The sequence below is a fragment of the Candoia aspera genome, chromosome 5 (genome assembly GCF_035149785.1).
Source record: "Candoia aspera isolate rCanAsp1 chromosome 5, rCanAsp1.hap2, whole genome shotgun sequence".
NCBI classification, from domain to species: Eukaryota; Metazoa; Chordata; class Lepidosauria; order Squamata; family Boidae; genus Candoia; species Candoia aspera.
Genome location: NC_086157.1, coordinates 91,286,490 through 91,308,833, shown reverse-complemented (window position 1 = coordinate 91,308,833; position 22,344 = coordinate 91,286,490). Strand labels below are relative to the sequence as shown.

Here is a 22,344-nt window from a genome sequence, read left to right as displayed (position 1 = left end):
CAGATTCCACACGCATCCTCAAGATGTCACTGACAATAATCTTCAAAGAACGGCCAGTGAAAGTGGGCTGTATGTTTGTAGGATGATATACTGCAAATGACAGGAAGAATTATGTGAGTGAAGACGAATCTGTAACATATTATTAAGCAATTTCACGAGAATAACAGGGATAAAAGGATAATGGATGAGGGTGTCATTATTACCTTCATGTAGAGGGAAAGCAAAAGCAAAGGTAGAAAGACAAGATTAATTGAGGAAGGGTGAAGCATTCATTGCTCATCAGCTCTTTTGTACTCTGTGTTCTTGAAATTTCAGACAAAAAAAAATTGCCCAGAGCCGCATTTTAATGCAGCTTGCAAAAGGGAGCATCAAACTGACAGGGCAGTTTTTAGACACCACTCAGTTTCTATCAGTCCACTCTCCAGCATCCTCATAAAGCTATTTGTAGGTTTGCTCTTTGTTGTAAATAGGCTATTGTATGAAACTCCTCTGCTTGTATCTTGCAAAAAATGTGCTTTTGCTGGACTCCTGTATGTTGCTCCAAAGTCTTTGCCAGCTTCTGTTTAATGAGCAGCTCCTGACTTTAATATACATTAGTTTCAGAATAGTATTGCTAATGATGTTTGAAAGGATGAAGAACAATAGTATTCCTTATCTGTTTTCAGATCAGTAACCATGATATGAAATAACCACTGAAGAAATACAAGGAATGTAGGGATAAACGTAGGTATCAACTATACTCACCAGAGGAGAAGGTCACAGGTTCAACTCCTTCTGTCTCTAGGAAGAATTGAAAAAGGCTGTCTCCAAATTTGTAGGTAGATAATTTACTGTACAAAATTATATATTATCTAGACAGATAATATAGACAGTTCGAAAACATGCAAATGTGAGTAGATTAATAGGTACCGCTTCGGCGGACAGGTAACGGCGTTCCGTGTAGTCATGCTGGCCACATGACCACAGAAGTGTCTATGGACAAATGCCGGCTCTTCGGCTTTGAAACAGAGATGAGCACCGCCCCCTAGAGTCGGACACGACTGGACTTAATGTCAAGGGAAACCTTTACCTTTACTATACACAACAGTGTGAAATCACAGTTGCCAGTTCTTTAGCTGGTGCTGGCCTTCATTCAGATTGAGTTCTTTCCAAAAACCTAGGCCGTTGTAATGTATCAGCAAAATACATGTGCAGATCCAAGCAGTGAGGCCTTTTGTAATTGACAGATGGAAATTTTGTCAATGCACAGTTTTTCTAAGTGCTGTCCAAGGTTTTTAAATAATATTTTAATAAATCATAATAATAACATTTATTGTTATTATTGTATAGATCAAGGATCTGATGTATAAAAGCAACCCCCTAAATTCATATATGGAGTTATTAAAACATTAAAAATTAATAATTATTAGAAAGTATAAAGCTTAGAATTTACTAGTACTGTTTAACCCCAGAGTTTAACTTGGCAATGAACTTCAAATCCAATTTAAAGGATTTTATTTTCAGTGTGAACTAGAACTGAACTCAAGGATCCCTGAAATAAAAAGATTATAGAAGTCATTCCAAATAAAAGGTCCATTATCAGAGATTTCATAATCGAGTATTATCAGTGAATTATTTTGAAGTGGTAGGAAAAGGCCTTGTTTTTTAAGTCTAGAGGCAACCATGCTATATTTCCAATAAAGGCTTTGGAGAAGAAAAGGAACAATAAGATAGAATGTCCTGAGACTAATCAATCTCCTGTATCCTGTATTTACCTTGATGCAGGAACAGAGTAACTATAGATCTATTTGCTAAAATGCACAAACGTGGGATATCTGAAATGTCTAACATTTTATACTGTACATGGAGAAGTTGTAACTTTCTGTCAGTTTACCTGGGATTAAGCTGTGTTGAATTTTCCAGGAATTACTTCTAAGAATACACTATAAGATTGGACTGCTAGTTGTATAGATTGCAGATTGTTGTATAGATTGTGATCACAGGGTTGAAAAAGCTTTTTATCAGAAAGACATAAAAATAAAGTTATACCTTCACAGTGAGATTTATTCTGTTGCAAGGAACACTAGGTTAATGTAATGCTTCTAAATTCTAATGAAATACTTTTGTTGTGTAATAATTGCTAAATAAAATGAGAGTAATTTTTTCAACAGATTATTAATGCTAAATTTGTGCAATGGAAACCTGATTCCTTACTATAATGGGGAAAAGTTAATATTTTAAAGCAAGGCTAAAGGTTGACAGGAGATAAATTGAATTTGTTTGCAAAAAGAAATTTGTTTCTTTAAGTGAAAATTGGGGTCAGCAGGTCAGAGCTTTCTTTGCTTCTAGATGAATGAAATGAATTGAATAATGCCACTGTTAGATAGCAATATGTAAACGAATGACAAAACAGTACATTAGAAGTTTGAATATGTCAAAATTATAGTTATATTATGATACTTTCTGATGGTTATTCTATACATCTGATTCATCTTTGAAAAACAATATATAAAATGTCTTATTATTTTTGGTTCCTTATACTCCTTGTTTCATTTTGTTTTACACAACTGAATTTTATTATTTATTGGGGTGAAACAACACTGAGGGCTATTTTCAGCAGGTCAAATCTATCAAAACTCAGATAAGGGCAAACCATACAATCCCTGCAGTCCAAAAGGAAGATGGGTATAAAACAAAGAAATAAAACCACAATCCAAGAATCAATTAAGCATTCTTAACCTAACTAGTTTTGGTACTTGCTTCATTCTGTGTTTGACTACTGTATGATCTACCAGAGGACCAGTGCTGTCCTAAATGAGCACAGTGGTGTCAGTAGAGAGGTTCTGCAATAGTGTGAAAAAGCTTTCTAAACTTGTCAATGGTCCACAACAACATCTCATGTATACTGTGTCAGAAAAAGTGTGCTACATTTACAATGCACTCCTATAAATCTTACATCCAGCTAGCAATTTCCCATTGACCTTAGTTTCAACAAAGCAGCTGTATCATGTACCTTCAGGTCACACTCTGGCCTCTTTTACAAAATTCCTCTCTCCATTACCCAGCTTGATTACTGCTGTTATTTTTCAGAGGTTGGCTAAGCAGAAATTGCCTGAGAGAGCTGCATTATAGTGATGTGGCCTGGGCATACATGCCTGCACATTCTACAATCTACTTTTGATGAAATATATTCCCACACTGCATTTTAAATTATGGTATATACATTTTTTTTCCTATTCAGATGTTATTGTTCTGCAGGGTACCAATGTTACATATTCACCAATCAATCGTAATACTGATTGGTGGATGCTCAATCAATTTTTCAATCACGTTCACTGATTTTACAGATATCATGAGTAGTTTTGGAAAATAAAAGACAATATGTTTCTCATTTGTCCAGAAGGTTTCTGAAATGCCATATGCTTTGTGCCTCAGTAAGTACAGTCTATTTTGTACTTCTTTGTTTCCTTTCCTCTATTCTTAATTCTCACTTTTATACTTAAATAATACTTTTTGCTGCTGTAGATTAACAGTAATTTTTTTCAGATTGTTCCTTCACTTGTTTTCATCAGTTTATAACTTTGAATCTGAGAAATGTGAATTTCAAAGTATGTGGATGGAATTTTCTAAATTAGTTGTAAACCATATGCTAGCAGCAAGAATTTTATCATGCCAACTTTAAGAGTTTATGCATTATTTCCATTGTTGGTCCTTAGGATATATGATTGAGAGTAACCTGGAGATAAATTTTTTATCATTGTAGACTGAATCTATCAATACTTACCCACTTAAAATCTGTCTAATTTTTCTCACCCATTGATGGAAATTCTAGTAGGAAAGCAACATGATTCATGATTATTTGCCAGTCAAATAACATCTTCCTAATGCCCACTCTAGATTTTTGTCTGCATACCTTTATTTCTTTATCCAAGAATTTGGCATTTAGAGGTAAGATTTCTAGTGAGAAGGGAGAAATTAACACTCTAAATTGCTCCTTTGGCCAATGGTCAGGGAATTTGGTACCCTCCAGAATTTTTGAATAAATCCATGCCCATTCCTTATGCTGATATTTGAAAACATCTGGATGGTTGTAAATTGCCTACTCAATGTAAGAAGCCATACTAAAATCTAAATATATAAGATGTACTATTCCTTCATTTGTTGTTTATTCGTTCAGTCACTTCTGACTCTTCGTGACTTCATGGACCAGCCCACGCCAGAGCTTCCTGTCGGTTGTTGCCACCCCCAGCTCCCCCAAAGTCAAATCCGTCACCTCTAGAATATCATCCATCCATCTTGTCCTTGGTCGGTCCCTCTTCCTTTTGTCTTTCACTCTCCCTAGCATCTTCTCCAGGGTATCCTGTCTTCTCATTATGTGGCTAAAGTATTTCAGTTTTGCCTTTAATATCATTCCCTCAAGTGAGCAGTCTGGCTTTATTTCCTGGAGGATGGACTGGTTTGATCTTCTTGCAGTCCAAGGCACTCTCAGAATTTTCCTCCAACACCACAGTTCAAAAGCATCTATCTTCCTTCACTCATCCTTCCTTATGGTCCAGCTCTCGCAGCCATATGTTGTTACAGGGAACACCATTGCTTTAACTATGCGGACCTTTGTTGTCAATGTGATGTCTCTGCTCTTAACTATTTTATCGAGATTTGTCATTGCTCTTCTCCCAAGAATTAAACGTCTTCTGAGTTCCTGGCTGCAGTCAGCATCTGCAGTAATCTTTGCACCTAGAAATACAAAGTCTGTCACTGCCTCTACGTTTTCTCATTCTATTTGCCAGTTATCAATCAAGCTGGTTGCCATAATCTTGGTTTTTTTGAGGGTTAACTGCAACCCAGCTTTTGCACTTTCTTTCACCTTCATCATAAGGCTCCTCAGTTCCTCTTCGGTTTCAGCCATCAAAGTGGTATCATCTGCATATCTGAGATTGTTAATGTTTCTTCCAGTGATCTTAACCCCAGCCTTGGATTCATCCAGCTCAGCACATTGCATGATGTGTTCTGCATACAAGTTGAATAGGTAGGGTGAGAGTATACAACTCTGCCGCACTCCTTTCCCAATTTTAAACCAGTCCGTTGCTCCGTCGTTTGTTCTTACCATTGCTGCTTGGTCGTTATACAGATTCCTCAGGAGGCAGACAAGATGACTTGGTATCCCCATACCACTAAGAACTTGCCACAGTTTGTTATGGTCCACACAGTCAAAGGCTTTAGAATAGTCAGTAAAACAGAAATAGATGTTTTTCTGAAACTCCCTGGCTTTTTCCATTATCCATCGGATATTGGCAACTTGGTCCCTAGATCCTCTGCCTTTTCTAAACCCAGCTTGTACATCTGGCAATTCTCGCTCCATGAATTGCTGAAGTCTACCTTGCAGGATCTTGAGCATTACCTTACTGGCATGTGAAATGAGTACCACTGTTCAATAGTTTGAGCATTCTTTAGTGTTTCCCTTTTGATATGGAGATATAAGTTGATTTTTTCCAATCTGATGGCCATTCTTGTGTTTTCCAAATTTGCTGGCATATGGCATACATCACCTTGACAGCATCAACTTGCAAGATTTTAAACAGTTCAGCTGGGATACCGTCATCTCCTGCTGCCTTGTTATTAGCAATGCTTCTTAAGGCTCAGTCAACCTCATGCTTAGGATGTCTGGCTCTAATTCAGTGACCCCACCATCAAAGCTATCCCTGGTATTATTATCCTTCCTATACAGATCTTCCATATATTCTTGCCACCTTTTCTTGATCTCTTTTTCTTCTGTTAGGTCCTTGCCATCTTTGTTTTTGATCATACCCATTTTGGCCTGGAATTTACCTCCAATGTTTCTAATTTTATGGAAGAGGTCTCTTGTCCTTCCTATTCTATTGTCTTCTTCCACTTCCGTGCATTGCTTGTTTAAAAATAATTCCTTATCTCTTCTGGCTAACCTCTGGAATTTTGCATTTAATTGGGCATATCTCCCCCTATCACTGTTGCCTTTTTCTTTCCTCCTTTCTTGGGCTACTTCTAGTGTCTCAGCAGACAGCCATTTTGCCTTCTTGGTTTTCTTTTTCTTTGGGATGTATTTTGTTGCTGCCTCCTGAACAATGTTGCAAACTTCTGTCCATAGTTCTTCCAGGACCCTATCTACTAAACCTAGTCCCTTAAATCTATTCTTCACCTCCACTGCATATTCCTTAGGAATGTTAGTGAGCTCATATCTAAGTGATCTGTGGGTCTTCCCTAATCTCTTTAGTCTGATCCTAAATTGTGCAATAAGGAGTTCATGATCTGAACTACAGTCACCTCCAGGTCCTGTTTTTACTGACTGTATCGATGTCCGCCAGCTTTGGTTGCAAAGGATGTAATCAATCTGATTTCGGTGTTGTCCATCTGGTGAAGTCCATGTATAAAGCCGTCTCTTAGATTGTTGGAAGAGAGTGTTTGTTATGCAGGGTGAGTTGTCTTGGCAAAATTCTATCAGCCTATGTCCCGCTTAATTTTCTTCTCCCAGGCCATGCTTACCTGTAATTCCAGGTGTCATTTGACCGCCCACCTTAGCATTCCAGTCTTCTGTGATGAAAATAACATCTCTTTTAGGTGTATTGTCCAGTAGGTGCTGCAGATCCTCATAGAACTGATCTGCATCAGCATCTTCAGCATCTTTGGTTGGGGCGTATATTTGGATCACTATGATGCTAAATGGTTTACCCTGAATTTGAATTGGGATCATTCTATTGTTTTTTGGATTGTATCCAAGCACTGCTTTAGCCATTGTACTATTAATTATAAAGGCTACTCCATTTCTTCTGTGGTCCCCTTGTCCGCAGTAGTAGATCTGGTGGTCATCTGATGTGAAATGGCCCATTCCAGTCCATTTCAGTTCACTGACACTCAAAACTCTATCTTTAATCTTGACATCTCACCAATAACCACATCCAATTTCCAATATGGGACAATATAGTTACTATGGCCAATTGTTAAGCATGATGCTTCTGATGAATGGGAACACATATTGTGCCAATATTCTCATTTTAATATAGGGCTTCTGTATCTGGACTATAAAATTCTGCACAGCCATTACATAGAAAATATAATGCTACCATATAGTGAATGTCACGATTTTTTTATTTCAGCCCTATTTTAATATGAACAATTTGGTTATATAATAGCATCATTCAAATGACATGGATATAATTTTAAAAAAAATCTATGATTTATTGTGGAAAGGAATAGACATTTTTAAATTGTTATCATTTGCTCTTATAGGAGTACATACCAAGGTGAAAAAAGTCTGAATATTTAATCAGCACTGCTTCCTCCAAGCTGTGATGAGCTGTTCTTTGGGAAAAACATACAGAGCAATAGCATAGCCTAGTCCCCTCCTCCCATTAGCAGGGCTCATATGGGGAAAGAGCGAATTCAGTTAGGAAAAATAGTGCAAAGCAATGTGTTAACAAATATTTCCTCAAGGATTGGTTCTCCATTCCCTTTTCCTCATAGCTGCTTTGGAAAAAACAAAACAAAACTGGGAGGTGAATTACGGATTGCACCTGTTTGGTCTCAACGAACTCATAAAAATGTATATGTACATACATACACAAAGCTAAACTTGGGCATGATGGTGAATCTGCCGCAATATTAGATAGGGCAGGATCAAAATCTTGGAACATAATTCCTTAATTACACTGAAAGCATTTGTAAGGATGTGGCTTGCTAATTGCTTCATGCTTATGTACAGTATAATTATCATCGCAGAACATTGTTCTAGGAGTGTAGTTTCGGTTGTACTTTGTAAAAAAAGGTAAATACTCATTCAAGTTCTGCTCATATCCTGGTGACTTCGTGGACACATCCATGAAGTTTTCTTTTCCACACTATGGAAGTGTATTGTCATTGCCGTCTTCCCATTTAGCCTGTAGCCCTGATATTTCTTATGCTCTCAAGTATCATTCAAACACTAACCAGCTCCAACCATGCTTAGTTTTTTGGGGGGATTAGCCAAGTGTTCATATATTAGGTAAAGGTAAAGGTTTCCCTTGACGTAAAGTCCAGTCGTGTCCGACTCTAGGGGGCGGTGCTCATCTCCGTTTCTAAGCCTTGGAGCTGGTGTTGTCCATAGGACACTTCCGGGGCCTTGTGGCCAGCATGACGACACGGAACGCCGTTACCTTCCCGTCGAAGCGATACCTATTGATCTACTCACATTTGCATGTTTTCGAACTGCTAGGTGAGCAGGAGCTGGGACGAGCAACAGGAGCTCACCCCGCCGCGCGGTTTCGAACCGCCGACCTTCCGATCGACAGCTCAGCGGTTTAACCCGCAGTGCCACCACGTTCATATATTAAGCGTTTACAGTTTACTACTAATATTTGGAAATGTAATTCTGCAGATTATGCAGGCTCATTTTTTTTTCTTTTTGTTCTAAATTAAACTATCCATTGACTTTAAGCCATCTTTCTGGAAATGTATTAAGTAGTGTATTTTACCATAATATATAGTCTTAATCCAATTAAAATGAGAGCCAGTTTGGTGTAGTGGTTAAGGCATCAGGCTAGAAACCGGGAGACTGTGAGTTCTAGCCTGATGGACCTTAGGCACGAAGCCAGTTGGGTGACTTTGGGCCAGTCACCCTCTCTCAGCCCTAGGAAGCAGGCAATGGCAAGCCACTTCTGAAAAACCTTGCTGAGAAAACTGCAGGGACTTGTCCAGGCAATCTCCAAGAATTGGACACAACTGAATGGATTTAAAAAAAAATCCAATTAAAAGCAAGACAGAATAAAACACTTTGTGAATACATAATGAAATTTAATAATTACAATTTATTTTATTGAGATAATTTTTAAAATAAAGTACAATGGAACAGACATTTTCATGCCATTGTCATTGATTTTCAATAAATTAATTGCTACTTAATACTTTATTAAAAGTATAGGGTAGCTATAATCTGTAATACTCTCCAAATGTATTGAACTATAAATCTCATGAGTACCAGTTTGGGAATAATGTGAATTGTCATCCAAGAATCAATTTGGTGGGAAGCTGTTTTGTTATTCTGGTCAACCTTTACAACTATCTTAGAAAAATCTGCAACTATCTTAGCTTAAAATGCGATTAATTTGGAATAGCGTGGAATATATTTATCTATGCTTCCTTTTAATATTTCTCACCAGAGAACAATGTGTAATTAAATGACATAGCATTGTTTCAGATTCTGACACTATTTCTTTTTTTGTTGAGCCCATCTTTTCAGGTTGAAAGCCTAGAAAGTTATTTTCTGGTGGTGTGATTAGATTGGGGTTGAACTCTCCAGCTGGCAGGCCTGTCTATGACTGGCGGCGGACTGTCCCCAGTGCTTGTCATTTCCTGACATGCCTGACAGGATGGGGACAGCAGCCCCAGATAGGTTCATTAGATGGTGTTTTCTACAGCTGGGCTTAAAATAAAATAAATAAAAAGCTGCTGGGGTCTTTCTTGTTGGTTTAAACCTAGTCCTTGTTTTGACAAATTTTGATCTGTGCACTTTTTAGATTTTGTGACACATTTTTGTTTCCTTCCCCTTTGGCCTGCACTTTGTGCTGTTTGTCTTGTTGCTGCTTCAAAATTCTAACATAGCTTCCCCCATGAGAGCATGGAACATGCTTATCAGAGCCATAAAGAAAAATAGAGCCATATAGTAAACTAGGAATAACTGTTCATTTCCATGGAGATCAGCACAAAGGCAAGGGAAGGAAAACCTTGGGTTCTCAATAAACCAATTAAAAAAAAAAGTTGGAAATTTTTATGATGCCGAAAACATGCCATTTATCAGAGAACATGGTATCATTGCTAGCAAACTGCACTGACAAATGTATTGCTCTGTGGTGCTGCCAGAAGTTTAAACTGACTTCATAATTATACTTTACTTTTCTGGAAAGAGCCAGATTTTTTTTTTTTTAATAATAAGCTCTGAGACAATATAAAATTAATCAGAAGCATGAGTTTACTATTATTTAGAAATAATAGAAATTTAGAAATGGTCATTTATATAGCTTATTTTAATATCTATAACTTCTTAAAGAGATGTATTAGCCTGCTGTGTTCCTTTGATTATTATTGCATGACATCAGCATTGTCTTATTTGAATAACAAGGTAATTGAACTGAGCCTAAGGAATAGGCCAGACATAATCTCAAATATATAGAATAAGCTACTGTAAAAGCTTCTTAATTCTCATGCACAGGTTATTAATAAAATTATTAAAATGAATCTAGGTATTGTTGTATCGCAATTTCCATGCAATTCTACAAAGACATTTCCATTTTATGCATTCATATCCATGCAAATTTTTCCTCTATTTATTAAATAATAATCCCTTATTGAAATGCTGGATCCAGTAATTATAGAAATCATATTAAGCTGGTAATTAAAAAATAATTATTGACTTTTTTAATTTACTGGTGGCTGATTATATATATCCTAGTCTCTGTATTAGCTTTGGTACTGATCCATAAAGAGAGTTTATTAATTCTGACTATTTTAGATAGTGGAAAAATGGTCACATGCAAAACACTTGGCAGGTACAGGTGTCTATCAAGATACAAATGAAATCCCTTGCTGGAATCATTTACTTTGCTTGTTTCCACCAAGCTGCTTGGCATCTTACAGCCTTTTATGCTGGCTGGGTTTAATGGCTTGTGTATATCTAGTGCAGCTGAAAACCAACCCTCCATTCATAGAAAGCTGAGCACTTACCTTTCCTTTGTATTGTTAGTTACTGCTGCTTTAGTTTGTGGTCTCTATGACAACTGTTTAAATTGGGATGGCCAACTGTCATCTGGAGTATTACGGAAAGAAAAGTGTTAGTGAGCCCGTAGTCCCACAGATAGAGCATTTCAACATAATCCAATTTTAATTGAGCTCCAGAGACTTTGATGTGCTGCAGAAGGTTGGGAGAGAGCTATTCCAGGGAGAAATTAAAGCAGCGTAGCAAGGCTTCACTACTCCAGACTGTCACCATTTTAAAGAAGCATTAGCATCAAACTTAACCTTCCCCTATGGAACATCTCTTTCAGCCTCTCCTGCTTTTTTTTTTCCATGCCATATGTTACAAAGGCAAAGGTACTTTCATCTTTCTATATACATTTTTACACCCTCTTGATTAGGTTTGAAAGGCATGTACTGGACTTGAGATGCATCAGAGGCTGTCTCTTGGACCTTGCTTTGCAATTCATATAAAGAAATAAAAAGCAGGAAAGGGATTAGTTTACAATTGTCATCTGGCATGTGTTGGATTTTTCTCTGAAAGATTGCTGAGAAAGCAATCCAGCTGGGTGTTAGAAAGTTAAAGATTAGATATCACAATTATTTTTAGCTTGGCTTTAGCATTTCCCATGAGTGTGTGAATCCTAGTTTATTTGAGAATGTGTACATCAGATAAGAAACCCCTCTTTAGCCATTTCCACAAAATACTCCTATTTGCCAACAGCAGAAAATACTCACAGGGGAATGAAAATCAGCAATGAAACTGATATTGACTAATAATAATTGGAGAGGAGGGAATGTAGGCTCTTTAACTGATCATAAATACCAAATAATCTCTAGTTTTATTTCATTGCTAGGTGCTAAATGATTTCAGTGATTCCATAAACTTGCAGCAGTGCAAGCAGGTTTAGATAAAATCAAAAAGCAATTTCTGTACTTTTGGGGCCTTAACTTTCAAACCTGCTACTGATACATAAAATGTAGTCATTAAAACATTGAGAGTACACAGTTGTGTCAGAAGTCATAAGTAAGAAATGAACAAAGCAATGGTTAGGACTGATGCTTCCTCTTTATCAGAAGAGAGATACTAATCTTAAGTAGAAATAGCAGTCTTAAAGCCATACTGTTTAAGAATACATTTATTCATATGTGCAGACCATCCTCTCCCTTGAAATGGTTAGTAGTTACAATATTTTATTGTTTTTTGATGACAATAGATGTACCAACTAGATCTGCAATCAAAAGTTGCAGGAGTGGTCCTGCTTTGTGTTCTAGATAGCCAGTCTAGCCTTCTTAAGGATACACCATTCCATTTTCCCTGTCCTAACAGCCAGGAACCACGCTGAGACAAGGAACAGGTCTCTAGTGTTTTATTGTTGCTACATAACAGGGAAATCCTAACAAACTGAAGAAGCGTGGGAAAAACCCAGACATATAAACCCCAAAGGTTAAGGCGGGCCCGATCGGTGTCTCTTGGAATGGCTACCTAATTCCTCAGTGCTACGCATGCGCTTTACAGCCTGGATGGGAGCCCCCTGCTCGCCATCCTTACTCATGACATCCTCTCTCATCAGCTGTTTATTCACCATTTTCTACAGAATTAAGTATCATTACATTCTATTCAAGTACTACTAGTAATATATTAATAATGAATGAGCCTTGTAGAAGAAGCAGCTCGATCTGTGACCATCTCGATGGACATGGCTGAGAAAAATGCCTGGCAGATGCCATCCAAACACAGACCAAGCAGTGATTAAATGTTGTTTCCTCTCTTAGCTGTTTCTGGCAGACAGCATGCAGAGACCAAATGTTGGGCTTTGAAATGGTTAAAAGAGCTGTTTCACAAAGGGGAGACACTGATCTCCAAGTGTGGTATCTTTACCAGCTGTACCCTACTACCTATCTCCTCCATACTAGCACCTGGACGTACTGTCATGTCTTTATACTAGCTTAGTTCAGTGCATGGCCATTATTGCATTATTGTTGGGCAGATTCTGACATGCCTGTTGAAAAAAAACCTTTGCCATTGTGAATTAAGAAATACAGAAGTTGTTACACATGTTCTCTTTTGATCTCTTTATAGAACTATGTGTGCAATATTGACCATGCCTATTTTAAGAAGTTACCTAGGCAGAGGTTTTGCTTTGCATCTCACTGTTTACAGGACCAAAAACTGAGCATTTCCTGCAGTGTAACTAATTTTTATGCTACCATTTATTTTGCATGTAGTATATGTTCAAAGGTGAATTAATGCTCAAGAAAAGGTGATGTAAGAGCAGGTTTTTAGACTAAGGTATTATTTGGGTATCAGCCTCGTGTGGCGCAGAGTGGTAGGTGGCAGTATTGCAACCAAAACTCTCCCCATGACCCGAGTTTGATCCCAGCGGAAGCTGGATTCTCAGGTAGCCAGCTCAGGTCGACTCAGCCTCGCATCCTTCCGAGGTCAGTAAAATGAGTACCCAGCTTGCTGGGGAAGGTGACGACTGGGGAAGGCAATGGCAAACCACCCTGCTATAGTCTGCCAAGAAAACGTCGTGAAAGCAGCGTCCCCCCAAAGGGTCAGACGTGGCTCAGTGCTTGCACAGGGGACCTTTCACACACACATTATTTGGATATATACTTTCTGTTGCATCTGTGTAACTGGAAAACTATATGAATACGTATCAGTCCCTGTTGCTAGTCTTTTTGACATAATAAAATTGTTTACTTAGTAGAGACTTAAGTAAAGGGAGTAAAAAGTAATGATGATATGACTAAACTTTCTCCTCTGTTCACTGATTCCCTAATCTGCCATTGTTTTATGGAGTCTCGCTTGTCATTCTTAATTCAGTTGTACTATTCAACTGCAATTTAAATCCAAACAGCAGGAAACTACATCAAAATCAGTTAATGTATAAAGATATCTATTATAATAACATAGGAGCTACTTCCCTGGGCTGTGCAAATAAGATCAAGATTCCAGGCCAAGGGGAAACCCCACCTACCATGAATAGGGGTTTTCAGTGGCAATGGCTTCCTTAATAATGCAAAGTGAGAGGGCAGCATTCAGTCAAAGGAAGAAGCATGTGTATTCTACCACCAGACTTCTCCCAACTTGGTAACTCTACTCAGAGAAATAAAACCTAAGCTACTAAATTTGACTTGATAGATACAAGTGGAAAACCCCCGTAACTGGAAAGCAGCAGTCACTCAAAACAACAGGTTCCAAAATGTATACTATACTGTACATTCAAGAGAGTGAAAAGAATAGCCCTATGGAGATTAGAAATAAATAGAGGAAGAAATAAAAACATTTTTCAGTTTACATCTACTACAGATTGTCTGAACAAAGAAAGAATGCTGATGCTGTTTTCCTGAGAAAAATTACAGAGATTTCAGAAAGCAATGATTAGTAGTCATGGACCACATCAACTATTCTGATATGTCCTGGGAGGAAACTCCAGTCAGCATGGAATCTTCAAGTAATTACTATCAAGTACTGCTACAACTTTCTCTTACAAGATGAGGTTATCAGCTATCCTTGATTTGATTTTAATCAGTAGGAAATAATTGGTCACCGAGATTAAAACAGTAGCAAGTTGAGGGAAATGATAGGATAAGGCTGGAATTCATGATATTAAAGAAAGCTAATGGTGAATGTAGCCATATGCATCTTGAATTTTAGGCAAGGTATTTTAATAACTTCAGGTAAAATTAGATAGGAATATAAAACTGATTGTACAGTTATGGAAAAGAGTTCAAGATACATATAAATAACTGAACAAAAAGAGTTACTTAACAGCGCAACAACAAAAAATCCAGCAAAAGTGTGACAAGTCTAAAATTCTATGAGGTAGGTATTTTCCAAGCAACACCATTATGGATAAGGCATAACATTTTCCTAGCAGAAAAGGTTTGGAGGTTGTTATACTGAAAAAATTAGTTGGCTGGCTTCAGAGAACAGTTAATTCTATCCAAGTTAATGTAACTTCGAATCAGTGACCTATCCAATTGATACTTCATATCTCTTCGTTTGATGTGGATCTGGCAATCCCTGATCAAATGCCTAGAATGTTCTTGGAGAAAAGCCATACAATTGAAACCTAGTCCCCATACAGCAAATCCAAGGAGTTCTAATAGGATTCTGGAAGTATATAAAGGCAATAATTTGATTAATTAATTTTTAACCTATAATGACCATTCAGATCTTTGCCAACCCCTTCATAAGTCCAACCTCAGATTGCAAAATGCTGTTGGGGGACACAGTTAGGAACTTGAAAGATTGAAAATATACTGATATTTTTGCTAATGTGATTTTCCAAAATACCATATACTCTTAGATTCATGTTATTATTATTTACAATCCATTAATATATGTTTCTTCTAAATAGGTTAATTACATAGAATCCATAAATACCTTTTACAGAAATTGGTACAAGCCCAAGGGTACTTATTTTGGGTTAACTCAACTTTTATGTTAAAGATATATGATATTAGTTACTATATATCAAAGGGAAAACTAAAAGTCTGTTAAGGAATATTATGAGGTGCCTTGGTCAGTATGTAATTAAGTTCATGGGAGAAGTTATTTGATGCTAGAAAGCTCCTTAATACAATAAAGGACTCTTACAATAAAAATCTAGTAATTATATGTTCAGTCGGGCAAGTTAGTTTAAAAATAGTTTGCAGGCATCACAGTATCATGGAAATATTGTTTATTGAAATATGTCCAGCATTTTTTGTTCTGTAAAGGCTTTAGCATAAGGAATATTACTTACAATGCACAGGTAAGTGGAAATGTTGCCAGGCAATTTTACAATGCAAATTCCCATATGTGCATCTGTGGCCAAATGTCAAAATGAGGGATCTTTTCACAGAATTGCCAAGAGATCTATGCCCTGTTTTACTAATTAAGGAAATTGTTACTTCTAACTTGTAAATGGGAAAGTTACTCAGACTCCGAAATAATAAGGAATATGTAGCTCAAACAGGCTCTCAGTCTGAATGATTAGCTTAGAAAAACATGTCAGGTTAAGAGGCACATAATTTCATTTTACACCCCACTCCATTACCCACAGCAGCAAGAAATGGCAATCATTTATATTACAAAAAAAGAAAAATTGGTTAATTCAGGGGTGGGCAACTTTTTTCTCTCAGCAGACCCACTTTCTTTAATGTTTTGTCTTCCAAAGATTACTGGGGGTGGGAGTGATGATGCTGTGTCATTTGTGGAGTTGGCTTAAAGCAATTTGTTGTTTGTTCCGAAAGAGTTGGTGAATTTGTATCCATTTTAGAACATCACTGAACCTCCTCCCAAAGTCAACATTATACTACAAAATATTGCAATATTGCCTGTGAAATTCACCAGCAGGATCCTAAAGAGCTTTGGGAGCCACAAAAATGGGTCATGCCTGTTTTTCGGTTGTAGAGTATCTATCCTTGCATTAATTGTTTTGCTCATATCCATGTTATAGTTTTAATAATACTAATTGAGTATTATTGAGAGACTGTGTGTGAAATCAGAAGGAAATACAATGGAAATGGAGGATTTGGATTAGCCTATGGCACAATGGATCTTGGGTGTCACAGCATGCCATTTCCTTAGAAAAATAAAATGTTCATATTATTTACTGTAAGAGCACAAAAACAACAGTCAATATGTGTCCTTTTTATTGTAAAGGTTCTTGCTTATACAGAAGGCCTTCATGGAAAATGGATGTTCAGTGAAATTCGAGCTGTTTTCTCAAGACGTTACCTTCTTCAGAATACAGCCTTGGAAGTATTCATGGCAAACAGAAGTATGTTTATTACATCTTTAATATAAAGCAAGATTTTTTTAAAATTAAAAATACTACCTACTGAAATGAAAAATGCAGATATTAATTAGGCATTTCTCTTTTAGTATATTCGCACTTCCTACCAAGAAGTAATTTGCAGAGGGTCTAGAAGAATAATTAGTACTGGCTTCTATTCTGAGCAAAGGTTAGGGTTCAAGACCTAACAAAGGTGGGGTAGAGAGACTATTGAGTGGAGTGCAGTGGGATGGATCATATTTTAATTGTGGATCGTTATTAAGTAATGATGGTCCTGAATTTGCTATGCTGTATTATCCACACAGCTGCTTAAGACTTGAAAATTATACATTCCAGACCAAAACACAGTGAGAGGGAAATGGAGAGAGAGAGATCTAATTCTGTCCCTAGTTTAAGGAAAAGTTCCTCCATCCTTCCATGAACCTCCCTCATCTAATGATAACACTCAAATGTTGGGAAGGGAAGGATTGTAAATACCGCCCAGAGTCCCCCTGGTGGGAGGAGACAGGCAGTGACAAATTTGATTAAATAAATAAATAAGCAGGGGTTGAGAGGAGTAAAAAATCACATTTTCCTCTCCAAAATTAAAGCTGTCTTTGTGATCTTGGAAAGGAAATTTCAATCTGCAAACATGACTGAAATTAATAGAATTGCCGTTATATAAAGCAAATTCATTTAGCCTTCAGTCCTATGACCCTAAAACTGTTTCACTGATGCAACTCATATCAGAAGGTCTTGGGTTTTGTTTTGTTTTTCACTGAATAGTCCCCATTGTTAATAGGGAACAGGCATATTGTGGCTTTTGTATGCATGCTACAGGACCTTTAAGATTCCCACAGGACCTTTAAGATGACTATATATGTCTCTGTGCTCAAAATATGAGAATCCCTTGCCTTTTAATTTCCTAGAAGAATAAAAATGTAGTTTGATTATATTTCCAGTTATGCTCTTAGGTTTTGTTTTGTTTGTTTTTGAGGACATATTCAGAATGTTGTATATAAAGCACTTTTTTTTGTATGTCAGCAATTCTCTAACCTTTCAATTCTCTTTGTATTGCAGCTTCTGTAATGTTTAATTTTCCTGATCAAGCAACAGTGAAAAAAGTTGTATACAGCTTACCTCGTGTTGGAGTGGGAACCAGCTATGGCTTACCACAAGCAAGGTATCTTTCAGTATTTGATTTTCTGTTTGGAATTCATGCAACAGTGCAATGTGATGGTAATGCATAAAAGTGCAATTATGAGGGACATCTGTTACGTAAATTAACTTTATATTACTTTAAAGTGGATTTCAATTCACTGTTGGATGGCTTCCTTTTCAGAACTATTTCGTTGTGATTGTTAAGTAGGAATGTTTATTTGTTTATAGTTATTCATAGATACCCACACTGTAAAAACTGGCACCCTTAGTTCCAATACTGACCCAACTCATGCACAACAGGCATATGCAGAATTCAGGTTTATTGAAGACAAGTGCACAGAACCAGAGAAAGCTATGATTGAAAAGTTCACGCCTAAACCCTCAATTGAAACATTCCAATGCCCAGCACCCCGCTTCCTTTCTCTTTCTCACTCTGCTTCCAATGGTCAGCAATACCAGCCACAGATGTCTCCAGCAACATGACCTTGACTCCCCACTTTCAGCTAAAACAGCAGTAATTCACATGCCTTGCAATTTCCTTTTCCCATCTTTCTTCTTGACACGCATTGACTCATATTGCAGACGAACACGATCAGACAATTCAGCAATCATATGACTGTGGAGTCTGACAAAGGACTGAAGGCAATTTACAATCTAACCTAACTAATTAAACTATCTTCAGGAAAGCTGGGGAGGGAGAGTTATGATTTTTAGGATCCTAACATCTCCCATAATGCCTCTTCCAGCCCAACTCCAATATCTCTGTTTTTGGTCTTTCTGAAAATGGAATTTCTTGACCTCAGAAAGATTCTGCCAAGAAACTGGAAAGGCAGGAGAGGATCCCTTATCAGACCACTTTTTTCTCCCGGAACAGGGCCTTACACATATTTGGTCTCCTTTTTTCAGTTTATTTAGAAAATTCCCAAGCAAAGATCAATATTGTTGGGTTCCTTGTGCTCTATGGCAGTTACATGAGTCATGCTTTTAGGGATACAGAGTGGATTATATAGATAAATATTTTCCTTTTGAATTTAATTGTGGTAGAAAAACACCATAAACTTTATTTTAAATAAAGATGCCTATAGCGATAGAAAACTCTGCTGGAAGATTTTCTGAATGCCATGCCTTCATAAGACGTGGTTCACCCATTGGTGCTTTCCTAGTGAAATATATATGGTGTCCTTGGTGCCCTCTGTGCTTGGTTGTTCGTTTGCAGACATTTCATTACCTAGTTGGGTAATGAAACATATGCAAACAACCAAGCTCAGAGAGCACCAAGGACTCCACAGTTCAACCCAGAGCTACATATATTCTCTTCTACTGAAACACACACACATACACATACCGTAATACCACAGGAATGTTAGGGAATTGCTTGCTTCCTTGATCTGTTAAAATGCTGCCACTCTACAATTAATAAGGATATTATTCCATATATACCTTTATAGTATATTCAAAAAAATAGAATTTTTTTTAGAATACAAAAAAAAAATAGTATTTTAGAATATACTAAAAATAGTATATTCAAAAAATAATCTTGATCAATGCTGGGCAGATTTAGCAAAACACCATAATGCTATGTCCTTCCAGCATTACCTGAACCATACGTGCATCATTTATTTGATTCCACTATAGTAATATTTCTATGAATCTCTTTAGTTTCTCCCTTAAAGAAAGCAAATTATGCCTAAAGATAAATAGATTCCTCTAATACCTTTATGTTGTCAATAAAACAACATTTATTATTGTCCACACTACAGCTATCAAGTTGTGTACAATTAAATATTTTTGTGGTACGGTTGTTTTGAATGAAATATAATTATTTTTAACAATTAATTAATATAAAGTAATTTGGATTATATTGGTAATGATAGCATGGCACACAAAAGTTGATAAAGTTTTTAAAAGTTGTAATAGTTTATATAGAGAGGTGGAGAGCAAACAAGCAGTTGCAAATGCTGGAGACATCAGAAGAACAGAGAGTTTGATTCGATTTATTCACACCTGCCCCTTTAAGCGCTCAGGGACAGGGCTTTAAAACAAATACAATCTCCTTGAAGCTTCAGTCTGTCAAACTATTAAATCAAATCAAAATGTCCAATTAAAAAGATAAGTCAGCTTAGAGGTAGTAGTTTATATCCTTTTACCTTTCTCTCCCCAACAGGTAAGTCTGGAATACCAGCCTCAGCTGAAGAAGTCTTAGCAGCCCTTTTTTTGGACAGCTCCCTTCTTTCCCATCTGGCATTATTGCTTGATGGAACATCTTGGTTCTCTGCCAGGGAAGTGAGCTATGTCCTGACCAGTCCTCTTTGAAGTCCAGTAGCAGTTTCTTTTGACATTCAGTTTACTGCCTCCCTTATCTTTTCCTCCCTCCTCAAAAGCGCTGTTCTCTCACAACTTTTAAGATCATCAAGCACTGAATCTAAAAATACTCATATCCTGATGATGAGGCTCACGGTCAAAAAGGCTGTTCTTTTCCCTTCAAAGAAAACATTAGCAATTGTTCTCCATTGTGGTTTGCTTCATGGAGTTTGTCAGTGTTTGGATTTATCCTTCATGCTTTTTAACAACCATATGTTACCTGTGGAACTTATTCATGGATGTGGGCTGAAATGTACTTAGTGTTCAGATGACATAGAGCATTATTTCCCCTTTTCATCTTTCTTTAAACTGGAGGTTGGGTAGGCTAATAATATGAATGAGGGTCAATCAACTGAAGCTTAATCCAGAAAAGATAGAGATACTGTCCAGTGAGTAGTTCTTAACCTGTTCTTGAGGATGTTTGGGAATGTTCTTGGATCCATCACTGTCAATGATTGCACATCTGGCCTTAGTGGATAGGATCACATTATATCAACTCAGGCAGACATACCAGCTGAAACCCTGTTTGTTCAGAGTCAACTGTCAGATACTCTGGACTAAGACTCAGCTATAAATCTCCCACCCCAGCTGCTAGGCTCAAACTTGGCAAAAGTCTATTAGACACTCAATAAACAAACTATTCTGAAGCTACAGTATATTAAAGTTGCCTGTGCTCTGTTAATGTGAGGATCCTGTACCCACAACAGTTTAAGCCTTGCTGTTTTTTCCAGTCTTTCCCACATTTCAAATAATACTTTTCCCCCTGAGCTTGATAGCCTAAAAACTGAGCAGTTGTTAGTTGTTGGCATAATTGACATCTCTGCCCTGGAACTCCTGGTTTTCAGCTTGTCTCTCATACTAATCTGATTTCAATTATCTATACTGTAGTAACCAATTCAGTTGGATTTCTACAATTGTCATAGGGCTAGGTCTGAATTGCTATTTTGCCTGGCTGATGTGTTCATGTAATTCTTTGTCAGTGCCGTTCCTATGGAAGCTTCCCAGATTACATCCTGTTGTCTTTATAGTTGCAGGCAAATGTATTTCCCATCTCCGGTGCATTTCATATTATGTGATGTCTTAGCCCACTACTGCATCACCGCAAGACTAATGTTTCTTTCTCTTCTTTCTTTTGATGTACAGACTGTGTAAAGGGATCACATTATAAAGACATTTCAACAAATTCTTGAAGGTTTAAAGTGCATACTATCTAAATATACTTTTAGTAGCATTGTAACAAAATAAAAAGAAAATTAAATATAAAATATAAACTTGTTCAGTTATAGTATATCAGTTGTTACAGTTAGTTCATTATCAGTTAATTATTGGTGTAATATTCTTACAATTTCTGTAATAGGGAAGGAAAATAGAATTACTTGACAAATGGATCCCAAACAAGTGAGTCAGTTTATTGGCTGAGAAATACTGCTTTACAAGAAATCCATATATAAATGGGACATTTAACATTACATAAGTAAAATAAATGTGAATTTGAAGAATACCAGCAGATCTTTCATGTCTGTTTTCTCCTGCATTCCAAAAAAAAACCCAACCAACCCTTGTATCATGGGAATAACATGCAACAAAAGAACATCAAGAGTGGGTGTTCAGGATGTAGAAATCAAAATACAATTTTCTTGTCATATCTTGTCATAACAAGGTACCTTTAAAGCTCTACATGGCATGGGACTAGGCTATTAGCAGGACTGCCTCTCCCTTTGATTATATGCCTGGCCTACCATATTGGGTAGGGTAGGCACACTTCAGGTCCCTTCTCTGACATGCTGCCATCCAGTGGGACCCAGGAAGCATGCCTTTTCCATGGCTGCCCCTACCTTGTGGAACACCCTCCCCCCTGGCAATCCGGCAGCCTTCTGGAAGGCCATCAAGACCTGGCTCTTTACCCAGGTTCTGGAGTAGAGTGATGGGAGCCTCTGGATAGTTATTGGGGCAACTTAAGAGAATGACTAAGGCACTGGGTTTTTAGTTTTTGTTTCATGGTATTATGGGTTTGTAGTTTTATTGTTCTTGTGAGCCACCCAAAGTTGTACTCTCTGATGGGGAGCCATACAAATCTTTTAAAAAATAAATAAAATATACCTGTCATGAATTCATGTTTTGTAGCATAGTGTGTCTAAGAGTGATTAGGTGCTTATAGAAAATCACAAAACAATCGTTATGGTATAAGATTTCCTCTCTTTGCCCATAAAAGATTACCCTATATTTGCCCATCTTAGCCTTTCATAGCAATTTATTCATGCCTGAGCTGGGCATGCTGGCGGATGAAAACTCCTTCTCTTAACTAATTACTCTTTATTTTGTTTTAGTTGTCCAGGTA

General features: G+C 37.2%; 1 protein-coding gene across 3 annotated transcripts in view; it reads left to right on the top strand.

Moving 5' to 3' along the window:
- The window catches only part of NBEA (neurobeachin), a 454,810-nt gene that overhangs the window by 333,784 nt on the left and 98,682 nt on the right, over positions 1–22,344 (top strand). For all 3 annotated transcript variants that reach the window (XM_063305700.1, XM_063305699.1, XM_063305698.1), the window contains 2 exons: positions 16,373–16,490; positions 17,565–17,667. In XM_063305700.1, coding sequence (XP_063161770.1) covers positions 16,373–16,490; positions 17,565–17,667 — 221 coding nt within the window. The remainder of the gene's footprint in view (positions 1–16,372; positions 16,491–17,564; positions 17,668–22,344) is intronic.